The following is a 15,212-nucleotide window of genomic DNA, read 5'->3' as shown; positions in this document are numbered from 1 at the left end:
AAATATGGTTGGAAATAATAAGATAGCAGTAACATGGCCGTCCTCCGGGACTGTGTGAGTGGGTGTGCTGACTCCATAGGTATCTACATTGTTCGCATGTTCTGTGCAGCGTTTTACATATATATTCTACCCTGCCAGCGTGCATTGTAATATTATGGACTGTATAGTTAACATTTTTACCTCCTCTCCTCTCAGCCTTACACTTCCCCAGACAATTTTAGTTGCAGGTAGACTGGTTAGATTACATGTCCCTCCGGGCAAGGATCTGTTTTTTCACACGGCTTAGTTTAGATGTCTATCACCCTCTGCTTAATCATAATATAAATAATATCCGTAGGTATGTGTGTGCCAAGGAAAAACAAGCCTTTCTGTCAGCTGTCTGGGCAGGAACCTGTAACTTCGGTGCCGTGTAGAGTCTGGCACAACAGGGCCCTACAGCCTTGAGGCTGTGTAGGCACAACCTACATCATCAACCTCTGTGTCTGGGTGGAATAGGATAGACCACATTGATGTGAATAAGCTGAGGTGACTTCTGTGCAATCTCAACAGCTTGGAGGATGTGGCCCCGTTTCAGATAAGAGTGCTTCTCCGCACCTCACCAATGGCGTAACACCCAAGTGTTGCCAATGTTGCAGTCTTGCAAGTCTTGGGTTGTTTTTATTTATGTTTCTTGGAGCTCTCGTTCCTGGCATGAAGCAGTTGAGACGAGTGTCTGATTTCATGCTAGCCAGTGTGGTGCTTTTACAATGTGAAGAAAATCTGGAAGTTAAAACATTGCGGGTAAGAAAAGAGTCAAAGGATGTTTTCATGGTTCTCAAAGTCCCAAGAAAACATCCAGAATCACAGGACAATTTTAATACACATTGCAAGGAGCCTGGTGTAATGGAGGGGGTCTTGAAATGTGAATTTCCATCTCAGCCGTCAGAAGAAAGAAGCCACAGAGCCTGGTTTGCACCAACAGGAACTCTCTCTGGTGTTTTGGGTGCGAGAGGGGAATGGAGGACTTGCTGCAGCTGCTCGGGTGGAGATCAGAAAAGCAACAGCTTCTCTTCCTGCTTCGCTCCCTGCTTCATCTGGAGCCTGAACCGTCGTCTGTAGCCAGATTCTGCCCTGTCCTGGTGACCCATGGGCACCATTGGGCAAAGGCTTTTTGGTGCCAAGTCATCCTGTGTAGCGGCCGACATCTCCAACACCCGCATCTCGGGGTGGCGGGGGGCAGCAGGAAGGAGGGAGGGGCGAGGCCTTCGCACAGCTCACTGGGCCAATTCCACCTGAATTACGGGTTGTTTCTGCTTAACTTTACCTCGCGGGAGGCTTTTTTCTGACGGGAATCTGTCACTGCAAGAAATTGTTTCCAGAAAGCAGCACAATTAGGGGTCGGCTTTGCAAACATTCTTGGTGGAATTGAGAGGCAATTGGCACAGCCCAGTGAATAATCCTTTTAGGAGCCTTTATGAACCCGGCACAATGGCTGTTTACAGTTTCGCTTATAGACCAGGAGTGTTAACAGGCCTTTAGAAAAATCCAGGTAATTGAAGCTTTTGTCTTTCAATGAGCCCCCGTAGCTGTCAACAGTTGCCATTCTCCCCGTTTTCTTTAACTTTTTTGTTTTGACAAGGGCTTTTGTCCCTTCACAACAGCTGTGTGGGAGGCACTGGCCTTCGCGGGGAGCACCACCGGCCTCCTCCTCACCAGACCAGAATAAGTTGTCTTTTAAGACACAGAAAACCCTCTGGGTCAAAGCAGAGTTTCTCCTATGGCTTCATTATTCGTTTAAACATCCCAGCCACGCAGCACCAGCCTCGGTCTCTCTTTGTTGACCCAGGGTTTTGCAGGGCGAGGAGGCTTGAGAAGAGTGGGTGTGTAGAGACCGAGGGCTGTTACCACAGAAACTGAACCAGAACAGTGAAATGGTGGGGTTTAACACCCCCTCCCAAAGGGAAGGGGTCAGTGGCGGTTCTGGTTTTCACAGGTCTGTCCAGGAGGGTTTAGTTTTGCTGTAGTTGGGGTTTTTTTGACACCGTTGTGTGTTCAGCAGCCTGTGAGTTCGTGTTTCTCGATGTGAATGTGGGACCCTTTTCCTTTAAAACAAAAAGAAGAAAACCTAAGTGAATTATGAGGCTTGGGAGGTTTTCCACCAAAGCTGTCTGTATTTTCTTCAGGAGTCGGTGGGGGATGAGCATGGGTTGGCAGCCATGAGTCTCAAGCTCTCTGTTTTCCAGGGTGCTGTATGTTAAGTGGAACTCCAGACTTTATAAATAATGGTGTGTTAATTCTTCCCCAACATCCCACATCGTGTAGACTGCTTTTGGGTCAGACTGGGACTTTGTTCACATGGATTAAGATGTGGTATTTTGGTGGTTTAAAAGCCACGTGGTGGGAATTGATGAGGACATTTTGTGTGCGTAAGCACTGCGTAGCTTGGAGAGGTGTGAGAGGACAGCTATTTCATACAGCAAACAAGAAATTATGCAACTTGCTGTCGGAAATACATTTTTAAAGCACCCATGTTGCAGTCGCATCTGCATGGCAGGCTCGGTTTCTACACAGAGCTGCATTCACATGTGGGTCTGCATCCACAGCCCTACTGGTTTCTTCAGTTGCAAGACTGATGCAGTCATGATTAAAGTAAGGAAGATGTAAGCTAAAATGAAACAAAGTTCTTCGCTGTCCTTTCCGTTTTAAAAACAATTAATTACAGACTATTTACAGATCCTGCATGGGGAAAAATGCATCCTCAGAGAGCAGATGTTTGCTTCATTCGTATGCCTGTTTATGAAATTTAGCATGTGGATTTGATGGTTCACTGGCTTTTTGCATCTTCCACTTACCTACATGAGACAAACTTGCGTATTGGTACAAAGCAAAATTAGGCATCTAAATAAAGCAATTCTGCACCTTTTAGTAATGCAAACCGTCTGTAGTAGGGTTTTATACTCATTATATTAATTTTTGAGGTCAAATCTGGTTTCAGCAAGAAAAAGCCTGTGCTCTTTTTATTTAAATATTACAATGCCATAAGAAATAGGAAGACAAGTATTGTTACAAAACCAGAGAGCAAGACTGAAATGCTGCATTTTATTTGAATAATAAAGCTCCCCAAAATTGTTTACATTTGCTCTCAAATATTTTTAATCTCAAACTGATTAAGGGTTACAGTACTGTGGTTTTATTAAACCAGGGCTCATAGGCAAAAGTGTCTGAGTTTTAATGATAATTTTGAATGTTTTCTGGTCAATATATTTCTGAATTTAATTTATTTGGGGTTTTTATTACCTCAGTGTATCATTCTTTAAGTCCCTGTAAGCATTAAAACTTGTGTTGCCTAAGCATACAATTTTAAGCAACACAGGTCTGAGTATACAAACTTAAGTTTTAGGCTGTTTTGTGATAGGTGTAATTCCCCTGTAACATGCTTTAGTCTGAACTGTGCAGGTTGAATCACATTATCCAAATATTCTGCCTCTAAAATAGGAGTGTGCAGCTTGAATGAGCACCGTGATTAAAATGGTGACTTAGGATACTTTAGCATAGACCAGTTTAAAGGGTAAAATAACGTGGTCTTCGTGACCCACTCAATTATGCTGGTAATTTGAGGGGATGCACACTCCCTGCAGCACTCTGACTTGATTTGAGCCCCTCGGGTGGAGGTGAAAGGTTTCCCTTGAGTCAGCCAGCGTTTCTTGGAGCCTGTAAATAATAACAAGTGTATTGCTGTGCCTGCATCTTCCCCTGCCCCCCACCTTGGTTTTGATGAATGTGTTGCTTCCTCAGCATAAATTAGCACTGTCTTGAGCCAGCACAAATGCAGCAGGTACTGGAGCAGCCTTTGCCCACCAGACCTGCTTCAGTGTGTCTCAGTGGTGATGTTCATTTAGTCCCATTCCAGGCCCAGAGCAGAGACTTCTGATTGGTGGTGGTTACACAGCATGGGGTTGGGAGAGTGAGCAAGAGGCTGCTGATGGTGATTTGTCAGGACTGATACTACTTTTGGTCTGAATGTCTAATTTGAGGGCTCCACAGCCGCTGCAGAGTAGTGTCCTGCCTTCCTGTCGTTTCTTCCAGTTCTGCTTCTTTTTTCCCAAATTGTTGCAAATACAGTTAGGTCTGTGTGCGGATATAAACACTTGGATTTCTTTGTGCAGAAACGTGCTGTGGACCAGGTGGGGCAGTGTAAAATAGTTTAATTTTGAAAGAAAAAGATGTCTGCTTTGTCAAGACAATAGAAAACTAGGTGCCTTAAACCGAGCATTTTCTCTGCAGTTAAATGGAAATAAGGAGTTAGCTGGAAAGCTGAGCAGTCTCACTGTAGAATCACCATGGGAGACCCCCTTCACTGTATCATGGCTCTTCACATGCTTGGTGTGTTTCAGAGAATTTAAGAGTAAAAGGTTGTTTAAGTGCTTGGGGTCAATCATTTCATGTGCCAAATAGAAGAGGAGATTAAATAATCTCTCAAAAATCTACAGAAAACTAAGACTGGAACAGCTGAAATTTCTGCTTCATAATTTAGGGTAAAAGGATGTGACAGGAACATTTCCCCTTCCTGCTCTGAGGAGCAGGATCTGGACAAAATGACCAAACTGTTCCTTCTTTTACATTCATGAAACCGAAGCATATGCATCCTTGTGGACCATTTCCATATTTGTAGCTTGTCATTACTGTCTTGCAGAGTCCCCTCTTGTTGAAACAAGGGACTCAATAGGGTGCTGCCAGTTAGAGAAGCCGTGGACCATCCATCCGTATCAGTGGGTGGCTGAAGGAGAAAATTCCCATTGGGCACAAAAGCTACAAAATACACTGGCTACTCTCTGTCAGTGTAAGAGACACACAGAGATTTATTTCTGTTGCCCATTATGAATATTTCTCAGCTCTAGCCAACAAGATGTGCATGTCCTGATATGTTCGAGGCTCAAGTTATCATTTGTGCTGTGAAAATCGAGCATTTCATTTTCAGAGGCTGTAAGAGATTACACTCCAAAACTCTTTAAGTAAACACTTCCTCCTGGGATCGTGATCTCATTCAAACTAAAAAATGTATCAGAATTTATGATGTATTTTAATTACTATTCTTGGTGCCACTCATTAAATTAGAAATTGATTGCCAGTTTCACAGTTTCCTTGTTAGATGACAAAGTGCTTATCAAGGTGAAGCAATGCAAAACTGTTACTATATATTCCACAATTTGAGATGATAAAAAGGCATGCTTTTTGTTGTGGTATTCATTGCAGTCGTTACTATAATGCATCACTGATAGTCTTTTTTATTTAAAGTTCACTTTCCCCATCCAAATAAAGAGTATTCCATATTTTTGTATAAGAAGGGAGAATCTGGCTTTGTCTGGTTTATGCTAGCAATCTAAAAGGCATTACCGCAGACATCAAAAGTGTGTTTTATTGAACTGAGAACATCATAAACAGCGATGCTAAAGATTTAAGAGGATGATGCAACAGATCCCTATACATAAAGGTGTTTATCAGAATCTTTTTTTCTCTCTCTAATCCACAGTGTGACAGCGAGAGTGATATTGACGATAAGGTAAGACTGAATTTTCTTCTTTCATGTGCTTTACTAGCTTGGAAATTCCCTCATAGTCAAAATAAGGATGAATTTGAAAATAATATTTTTCCTCCAGTCTTTATGTCAAATTTAAAATACCTATGATTGAATGGAAAAACACTGAATCTGGCAGTGTGTGATCTTCGCTAGCTTGTGTTTACAGGAGGGGAATTCCCATTAACATAATAGTCCTTCTGGATTAGTATGTGAGTGTTTGGTGAGACCCAGCTCATAACGTTTAGTGCTGTTTCAGAGGAAGTCTCCTCCCATAACTTGTCAGGAGCACATATTTTATTTATAGTAACCTTGAAGATGACAATTTTGTAGTCGGCTTAGAATATGGGACAACTGGTACCTGCCCTCAAAGGCAGTATGGTAACTGTCAAGGAGTGTTTTGTCATGTTGCATGCATATTTATCACAGAGCAATGATTTCCCTGACCTTCTGTTGGATATAGAGGTTGGCAATTGAAAGGCTGTAGTTGTGCGGTTTTCTGTAGGGATTCCTTGTTCCACCTTTGCAAGGCAGAGAAGTCTCACTATGTAGCAACAGTTGCACCGTGCTTTTAAGCATCAAATGTATAAAAGACTTGGGTATCCCTTGCTGACTTCTCTTCTGGCAGATCAAACTTGGCAGTCTCAGGTTAGATCTTCATCAAACTTTTATCATATTTTGGCTGTCCAGTCTCTTGCATTCATTCATGAGAAGCTGTGGCATGGAGGTTTCTACTGTATCAGCATTACAAAAGTAAAGGCTGACTTCAGATAGCCCTGTCTCCTTGGCAGCACACTTGGCTGCAGCCATACATACATCGGAGGTTACCGTGAGTTCAAGAGACTACGCTAAAAGCTTCTTCTGGTTAAGTCTTTTTTTGTTTCTCCTTTTCTTTTCTTTTCTTTTCTTTTCTTTTCTTTTCTTTTCTTTTTCTTTTCTTTTCTTTTCTTTTCTTTTCTTTTCTTTTCTTTTCTTTTCTTTTCTTTTCTTTTCTTTTCTTTTCTTTTCTTTTCTTTTCTTTTCTTTTCTCTTCTCTTCTCTTCTCTTCTCTTCTCTTCTCTTCTCTTTTCTCTTCTCTTCTCTTCTCTTCTCTTCTCTTCTCTTCTCTTCTCTTCTCTTCTCTTCTCTTCTCTTTTCTTTTCTTTTTTTCTTTTCCCTTTCCTTTCCTTTCCTTTCCTTTCCTTTCCTTTCCTTTCCTTTCCTTTCCTTTCCTTTCCTTTCCTTTCCTTTCCTTTCCTTTCCTTTCCTTTCCTTTCCTTTCCTTTCCTTTCCTTTCCTTTCCTTTCCTTTCCTTTCCTCTTCTCTTCTCTTCTCTTCTCTTCTCTTCTCTTCTCTTCTCTTCTCTTCTCTTCTCTTCTCTTCTCTTCTCTTCTCTTCTCTTCTCTTCTCTTCTCTTCTCTTTTCTTTTCTTTTCTTTTCTTTTCTTTTCTTCTTTTTTTTTTTTTTTTAAATATTGTTACAGTTTGGAAAGCCTTAAGGTTTTTTCAGCTGCTTCTAAAATCCCATCAGACACCAAATATCCCTGGAGTATGGCATAAGCAGTGTTCCGAGATGAAAGCTTGACTGAAGAGAAACACTTAAATCATATATGTTGAGTGAAAGATACCGTGCATGTTTTGTTTTATTTTATTTTATTTTGGTCTGCTTTGTTTTATTTTATTTTATTTTATTTTATTTTATTTTATTTTATTTTATTTTATTTTATTTTATTTTATTTTATTTTATTTTATTTTATTTTATTTTATTTTTGTATAAAGTCACTCCCTGAAACTACCCCTGCTCCCTGAGTTCTGCTTCTCACAAGGTTACATAGCAGCAGAGCTGATGGTGAGGGTGAAAAATGATTCCCTAAAAGCTTAGATACCATGGGGTTAAAACATTTCTTAGACTGCCCAATCAAAGAAAGTAAAAGCAATCACTTAGAAAACTGTTTAAAGATCTGCCAGTCAAACCCCAGATGAAGTTGTAAGTGACATGTAGTTTTATTATACAGCTATGCTATTAATGATTATCTAAATTACACTGGTAGACCCAGCTAGCGGCATTACATCTGAGACTGACGTTTGTTAGATTACGTTTGACTTCACCTTGTAGAGAAGAAATTGAAATCTGAACAACATTGATTAGCTTTCAGAATCTGGGATCTGAGGTTACCTTCAGAGGAAGCTGCATTGTGTTTGGCTGGTAACTTACTGTCCTTTACAGCAATGAAAGGCTATTACAGTGTTCCTTACCATTAATATGGCATTTCTTTACGTATCTATAACTGTAATTTGACCTTCTAGGCTCACATATTTCCCAGCTACCTTCTCCTTAAGGTGACTCCACCTTAATAATAACATTTATTTTCTCCATAAGGAGAGTAGCACGAGATTATAATCTTTCTCTGTCTTTCCTGATCTGTAGAGATATGAGACATGTCATTGGTTCTGTTTAACAGGTCTCTGGAATTAGGTAGGGTTGCTTTTCCTGTCAGCAAAAACATGGCACATGCATTCACCAAGGTTGAAGAGACTTCAAACCTTTTATGGGGATAATGTAAATGCAACATTGCCTTCCAGTTGGGGAACACAAGGGCAACCTGGCTCCTTCCCCTGGAAGGACATTCAGTATTTGTCTAAAACTTAACCTGGCTGATGCAACAAGAAGCTATAAAAGTATTGGTGTGAATGTCCCAAGGGATTACCTGAGTGTTTTTTCACACTTCCATGTGTTGGCAAAATGTATCTTCTAATAATGCTCTCTGGCTATTACAGCCAGATGGATTATTCAACTCTGGTCTAGCCCAGCATCAGGCTTCCCAAATGGTGTGTAGGGTTGGCTTCATTTCACAGCACTGTGGAACAACCTTGCTTTCCTGCATTGTCAGCAAGAAGCAGCTTTCTCTAGGTACACCTACACACTGGCACTAATGAAGGGCAGGGCAGGAATTACTAATGTACTTCTGATTTGCCTAACATTTTTTGTTAGTCATAAACAGCGGATCACTGTCGTCTGTGTGTAACTCATGAGGAAAGCAGGCAAAAAAAGAAGTTCATGTGCAAGTATAAATTGAGTCAGTGAGGCAAAACTGAAATTTTCTACCTCCTACTTCTCTCCCTATACCATGCAACTCATTATCCACTATTCCTTTAGTTCCTTCCTATATGAGCTATTGGAGCTCTTGATGTTTTAAAACATAGAGTAAAATTAAGGCTTTACCTTCACTGCATTGAAAAATATAAACACACTCCTGATGGTTTTGGTTTTTAACTTGTACAGTGTTGTGCAGGACTCCAGGGGAGAAAAGTAATTGAGCATAGTCAGTTGTATATAGTGTCTGTCCAAACTGAGGGGCCGTTACTTCAGTGCAAGGCAGAGTTTCGCCGCAGATTGTGAGAGCATTTCCAACCAGTGCACTGCTGGTTTTAATAATCAGAGAAAAGCAGCTCAAAGCTGGGGACTTGTCCATCCCATCTACTTTCTGAGAACTGTCTCTGGCCAAGTGTAGCCTTTCACTTCTGCATCACTGCTGAAATCTCAAAGGAAGTAAGTGGGATGATACATTCTCACACCTATCATTCTGTCACCACGCGCTTCTCCAGCTGTTTGAGATACCAAACTAATAAAGTGAGCTGTCCAGCCGTTTAACCAAGCGAGAAGCTTAGCAAGTCATGCGTTCCCAGAAATGGAAATGCAAATCCTGTTTCTTTTACTGTATATTCATTGAACGACATCAGTTTGGGCTCTGCTACTGTTAGGAGGATTGCAGAATAGTTTGTGGAAGCTGTGGAAATGATACTGTGCTTTTTGTGAGGGAGGAGGGGGAGAAAGGGAGTTAGTCTGATAATCGTATTACACTGTCTCTGCACTGTGCAATAGCTGTGATGTGAGGCTCACGGTCCATAAACATTGTTACTGAAAATATATACTTCCTTTAATAGCAACAACAGCATTAACAGATAGCAATTACCCTTCATTTTCAGGAACTATAAAGTCTCCATTAATTCAAGATTTATGTAGTTATAGCATTTAGCACAGGAATAACACCACAGAGAATTGGTTTATACACATGTAATGAGAGAGCTTATGGCATACTTTAGTGAACATTAACATAATAGAGTAATATAAACCATCAACAGTTCCACTTATTGTCTCTTACCTGCTTTAGCATCACTGTGAAAAGTGGCTAGCAGCTTGGTAATGTGCCCTGTTAAATGGTGTTCTGCAAAAAGCCAAAAGTCAACTTGTGTAAAACAAGGGAATGAGTAATCTCTGCTCGTTACTCCAAAATGTTGCTCTCATTTCTTTAATAACAGTGTTCAAGATTGCATTGGAAAAAAAACCTCTGTTGCTTTCTTTAAAAGTAATTCAGTGTTCGTGTTCCTTCAGTCTTGGACTTCTGTCTGCTGTGTGCCAAATTGTGGGTTGTCAGCTTAATTACATGGCCCCGCTGTGTGAGTGTCCAAATCAGGGGTTAGGTATCAGGCATTCCTTCGTTTATGTGCTGCTAAGGGAGATGCACAAAAAATTACACTGTATTTCTAAGTTGAATCAGCATTTCCTGTATGTTTGTTCTGTAGTTTATGGGAGTTTTTTAGCTATATCCAAGATGGAAGAAAAAAGTTTTGAAGTCAGGTGTCTAAAACAGTGTTTTCCCACTACTTTCTGCACCAGCACAGTGAGTTTATTAGGCTCTGCTTGCAGCGGTGTGAATTCAGCTTTTCTGTGCTGTCATTTGCTGTGCTAATTTCTGAGTCCCAGTAGGTGCCTGGAAGCTTGCAGCACTGCATGAGCAGTAGAGATTTAGCCCTTAATACCTAGGAGAACATAGTAGGGCTGTGATCACTCCACCACAGACTGAGTTCCCCTGCTACTGCGTGGAGGTGCTTATTTGAAAGTTTAACAAGGGGGAGATCAAGTCAGACTAGTGAGAGATAAGAGTTTACATCCATACTGTCAGTGTTGGGAAGAAGAGGTAAGCTGTGAAAGAGTCAAAACATGGAGAATGATAGTTTGCAATTTGGGAAGTGGGAAGCTGTATAGGGAGCAAAGCCATGGACTAGGAAAATGATCTTGCAGCAGCTTTTTCCTTGGCGCAACAACAACAACAGTTACATCTGCCATCACCATAGGAGAGGATGAAATGGTAAATGAAGGGTGGAGTAGTGAAAGCTTGACCAAGAACTCAGTCGTATGCATGAGCAGAGGATGCTCATTATGTCATAAGGAAAGAGGATATACGGAACTTAAACACAGGTTGGATGTCAAGATGTTGGGAGTGGTGTGAGTCAAAGAGAGTGCTGAGAACTATGGGCTTGAGTGAGAGGTGGAAGTGGTAAGAGTGGAAGCAATGAGGAGAGTAAACTGTGTGGAAGATGTGGGGGATGAAATTATCACTTCTGTTTCAGCTGTGTTAACCTTGAAAGGGTGTTTACAAGCCCACAGGAAAACTCATAGTTTAGGCAGCAGGAGATGGGGATGTAATAATGAAGAGAAATACAGGAGTCGCTGTAGTAGCAGCGGTCACTCTGTGTATGTGTTTGTGTAGGAGATTACCCAGAAATAACATAAAGCCGCATGACTCCAGATGAAAAAGCTCAAGGAAGATGGTCTTAACAGTGCTCAGAATTACAGCAGCGGTTGCAGAGGCAAGAACAGAGGAGACAGGAGCTGCTGAAGCCCAGAGAGGAGAGAGCTGTGTTGTATAGCTGGTGAGATCCAGAGAAGGGGATTATGAAAGACTTTGGAAGTTGAGGTGCAGTTCAGTGGAGGAGAGGAAGCCAAACTGCACAGTGTCTGTTCTCAAAGATCCTACATCAATCCAAATTTCCATGTGTTTTGTTGCATCTTCACACTCCTGCTCTCATGGCCTCATTTGTCAATGCACCAGTACAACATCAGTGTGTTGTTTCAAGATGCTGGAATAAGCCTTCAGTCCCTGGACCCCACAGTGCCACTCGTTTGAAGTCCCTGTGGGCCATTATTGCCACAGGCTTCTTTGTCCCTGTGCCTCATATTTTATCCTAGTGATGGAAAAGGTGGGTTCCATCTGTCTGTTGTTTCTGCGAGGCTGGAAGTTTTGTTCCCACCTCAGGTAATCTGCTGTTTGCTATTTTTGAAGCCTACCCAAGCCAAGGCCCACAGATTGGTTTTGTTCATCTTTAGGTTGACCCTTTCTCTGAGAAATGAAACTTGGTACTTTTCCAGCAATCCCAATTCTTACTGGTTGCAGCAGAAGGGAAAGATCAAACATGGAATTGAACTGCAGGCTTTCACATGGCAGTATTTGCACTTCTGTTAGCATTACTCTTCAATCTATGACAGTTTTCAGCTGTGACTAACAACGAGAAGCCTCCATTTGCCAGTTACTTCCCAGCTGGGTTTTCAGACAGTATATAAGTGGTCCTTTAACCATAGTATGCTCTTTCTTATGGAGAGCAACGCTGAATGGAGTTGCAGAAGCATGTGCCTGGGCTGTGTTGCAGGCTTAGCAGCATGCAGTAGTGTAGCATATACGTGTGTGCATGCACACAGATGCACAGAATTGGTGTTTCTTCTAAGGTTTAATTCTTACAGACTAAAATCAAGCGATAGGGAGTGAGAATCAGTGAGAAACCTGACTCCCATATATTAATAACTGGGTAGAGGTGGTTAGTTCTCTTAATGGAAGAAAGTTTGACAGATGAGCTGCATGTTGTTATTAAACAGATCTGCTTTTTAAACAACATGAAAATATTGAATTTAGAATAACCTTGTAGCCCTTGAAACATTCGGGTGCTATAAACAGGCAAACATGATGTTGTTGGCAGTGCAGGAGGACAGAGATTCACTACTCGGTGAATCTCTTTTATGTCATCATTCTCCATGAGCAGTTTTGCCAGGGAGATTGAATCCTGCAAGCCCGCTGAACACCCAGTTCACTCAGTTGCTCTTTAGGAAATGCCATATGGGGGAGAGGCTTGGCATGCCCTCAGCTTCCATTGTTCCACCCACCATGTGCATGGAGCAGACGCAAAGGTTCCCACTGAGACCTGGGGCAACTGAGTTAGGCCCTGTAAGCTGTTCCAGAGGGAAAGGAGCCCTCCAAGTTGTCATTCCCAAGAAGAGAGTCTGCAACTCCAGGAAAAGTGTTAGTAATAATGGTCTTTCATGATCTTTTTATTTAAGTCAAGCAAGAATGCAATAGAACAGATTAATCAGACTCAAAAATTCAGCACCAATGTTCTCCCCTCCCCTCCTACTGAGATTTTGTTTTTCTGTTACCCAGACAAAACCCTCAAATTTGAAGTACGTTAGTCTGTATGCGGCAGGCTGAGTCATCACAGGCTGTGGTGTCCATATTCATTCTTGAAAATGTAGGGAAAAAAATTCAGAGCCAACAATGAGAAGAGCCTTCTAGTTTGCTGACAAAACTCCATCATTAACTCACATAAAAGAGCTGAAGAGATCTTATGGAGAGGTCTTGGGCAAGACAGCATAATACCAATTCTGTTGCTGGCATCACAATGTCCCTAACTGTCTGCTTTCTCTATTATTTAACATCTCCCTGTTCCAGTTTCCCATTCATGAGCCTTTTCTTATCTTACCATGGACCTTCTGAAGAAACTTTTAAGATCTGAGGCAATAGGGAAGAGAGCAGTCTTGTACAGCTTCTGCCCACATAGAATAGAATCATAGAATAGTTCGGGTTGGAAAGGACCTCAAGATCATCTAGTTCTAACCCCCTGCCATGGGCAGGGACACCTCACACTAAACCATCCCACCCAAGGCTTCATCCAACCTGGCCTTGAACACTGCCAGGGATGGAGCACTCACAACCTCCCTGGGCAACCCATTCCAGTGCCTCAGCACCCTGACAGGAAAGAATTTCCTCCTTATATCCAATCTAAACTTCCCCTGTTTAAGTTTTAACCCATTACCCCTTGTCCTGTCACTACAGTCCCTGATGAAGAGTCCCTCCCCAGCATCCCTATAGGCCCCCTTCAGGTACTGGAAGGCTGCTATGAGGTCTCCACACAGCCTTCTCTTCTCCAGGCTGAACAGCCCCAACTTCCTCAGCCTGTCTTCATACGGGAGGTGCTCCAGCCCCTGATCATCCTCGTGGCCTCCTCTGGACTTGTTCCAGCAGTTCCATGTCCTTTTTATGTTGAGGACACCAGAACTGCACACAATGCTCCAGGTGAGGTCTCACAAGAGCAGAGGGGCAGGATCAACTCTTTCGACCTGCAACATCAGTTGTAACATAGTCATAAATCCAAAGGGCTACCTGTGCAATGGCAGTAACTCCTTGGAAGATGATCAGATAGAACAGGCAGGTGATGGGAATTGGCAGTTGAGTTAAGCAATTCCATTAATTACATTGAATGATTTAATTAACTATAAAGGTGCCAAGAAGATGGGAATTTTGGAGAACACATACTCCAATAGCTGCAATTGCAGGCCCTCATTTGGCTTACAAAGTTTCTCAGCACTGTATTCCAAATTTGGTTTACCAGGTTAAATAAAACAGAAAAGCACAGTATTCAGCCCTGTGTGTTCTATGCAGGCATAAAGGACACAACTCGAGGATGGCCCAAGAGTCAGCTTTGGGTTTTGTAGCATTCCAACAGTTCTTGCTTCTGGGTCCAATTTGCAGCAAAATCCAGACTAGGTTTTACTACGGGAGTTTTCAAGATATGTATGAGGCAGCAACAACGTCTGAATCAGTAGCAAAGACTGGAAGTAATGTCTGCCTGACCTTGCTTGGGAATTCACCCTTACCCAAAGCATCATGATTGAAATGGGTATTCCTTTGTCTAAGTGAGTCTCCTAACACTTATCAGCTGCTGTTTTCACTTATCAGCTGCTTATCAACCACTGCTTTTGTCTACAAAATCAGTGAGGGGCTTGCCATGGCACCCTGAATCAGGGGAGGAGTTTCAGGTGGTGCTGTCCAGCCTTTGCTGTACACCCTCTGGGGACAGAGTCCCCCAGAGCCAGAGTCCTGGCTTTCCACATGCACAAACCAAGTGAGGTACTTCTCAAACAGAGAAAAGTCAAAGCGAGAGAGATCGAAGTAACTGTGTAAATAAGTCTCCCTCTGCTCCCTGTAGTGTCACCCCTTGGTTCTAGTGCTGGCTGTGGTACAGACACACTGGCTCCATGCAGTTCTTCCCCAGCAGCAAGGAAAAGTCTTTGTCTTTCATTCACCTGTGAACCTTCAGCTCTGGGTCTGCCCAGACAAGATGATGAGTCTGGGCAGGATGAGTGCAGTTAAAGCAAAGATAGACTCTGTGGTTTGGGCTCTGTAGTACACACCATTGCACTCTCCCATCAGCACTGTGTCCAGAGTGTCATTAGCATCAGCAGTTCTGCTTGATCCTATACACTGATGCCCAGTCTTCCACTCCTTGGCGGGTCAGATTGAAACATCTCACACACACACACAAAAGCCTTTGGTTTCCAAAGCATACAGCCCGACTTACAGCCTCTATTTCCTTGGCCTTTCACACACCTGTGTCAAAATGAGTTGGAGATCTTTGCCTAAATCTGTGGCAGCAGCTGACTTAATTTGTGGTTTACTACTCCTGACAGTTTATTGGGGAAGCAAAGCGCGCCTTCATCTCCAATAATAAACAGCCCACCCGCCGACACTTTGACAGACTTAATGGTTTTTTTATACAAAAATGGACAGACT

The 15,212-nt window shown here is 42.3% G+C and overlaps 1 protein-coding gene across 20 annotated transcripts in view; it reads left to right on the top strand.

Annotated features, from left to right (window-relative positions):
- FBRSL1 (fibrosin like 1) overlaps positions 1-15,212 on the top strand; it is a 530,544-nt gene that overhangs the window by 346,996 nt on the left and 168,336 nt on the right. For 19 of the 20 annotated variants that reach the window (XM_065692104.1, XM_065692101.1, XM_065692096.1 and 16 more), the window contains one exon: positions 5,510-5,539. The exons of the other annotated variant lie outside the window; for it this stretch is intronic. In XM_065692104.1, coding sequence (XP_065548176.1) covers positions 5,510-5,539 — 30 coding nt within the window. The remainder of the gene's footprint in view (positions 1-5,509; positions 5,540-15,212) is intronic. 20 annotated transcript variants of the gene reach the window in all.

This window comes from Lathamus discolor, chromosome 12, assembly GCF_037157495.1.
Source record: "Lathamus discolor isolate bLatDis1 chromosome 12, bLatDis1.hap1, whole genome shotgun sequence".
NCBI lineage: Eukaryota > Metazoa > Chordata > Aves > Psittaciformes > Psittacidae > Lathamus > Lathamus discolor.
The sequence above is the reverse complement of the archived record's forward strand: the minus strand, read 5'-3'. Positions and strand labels throughout refer to the sequence as shown.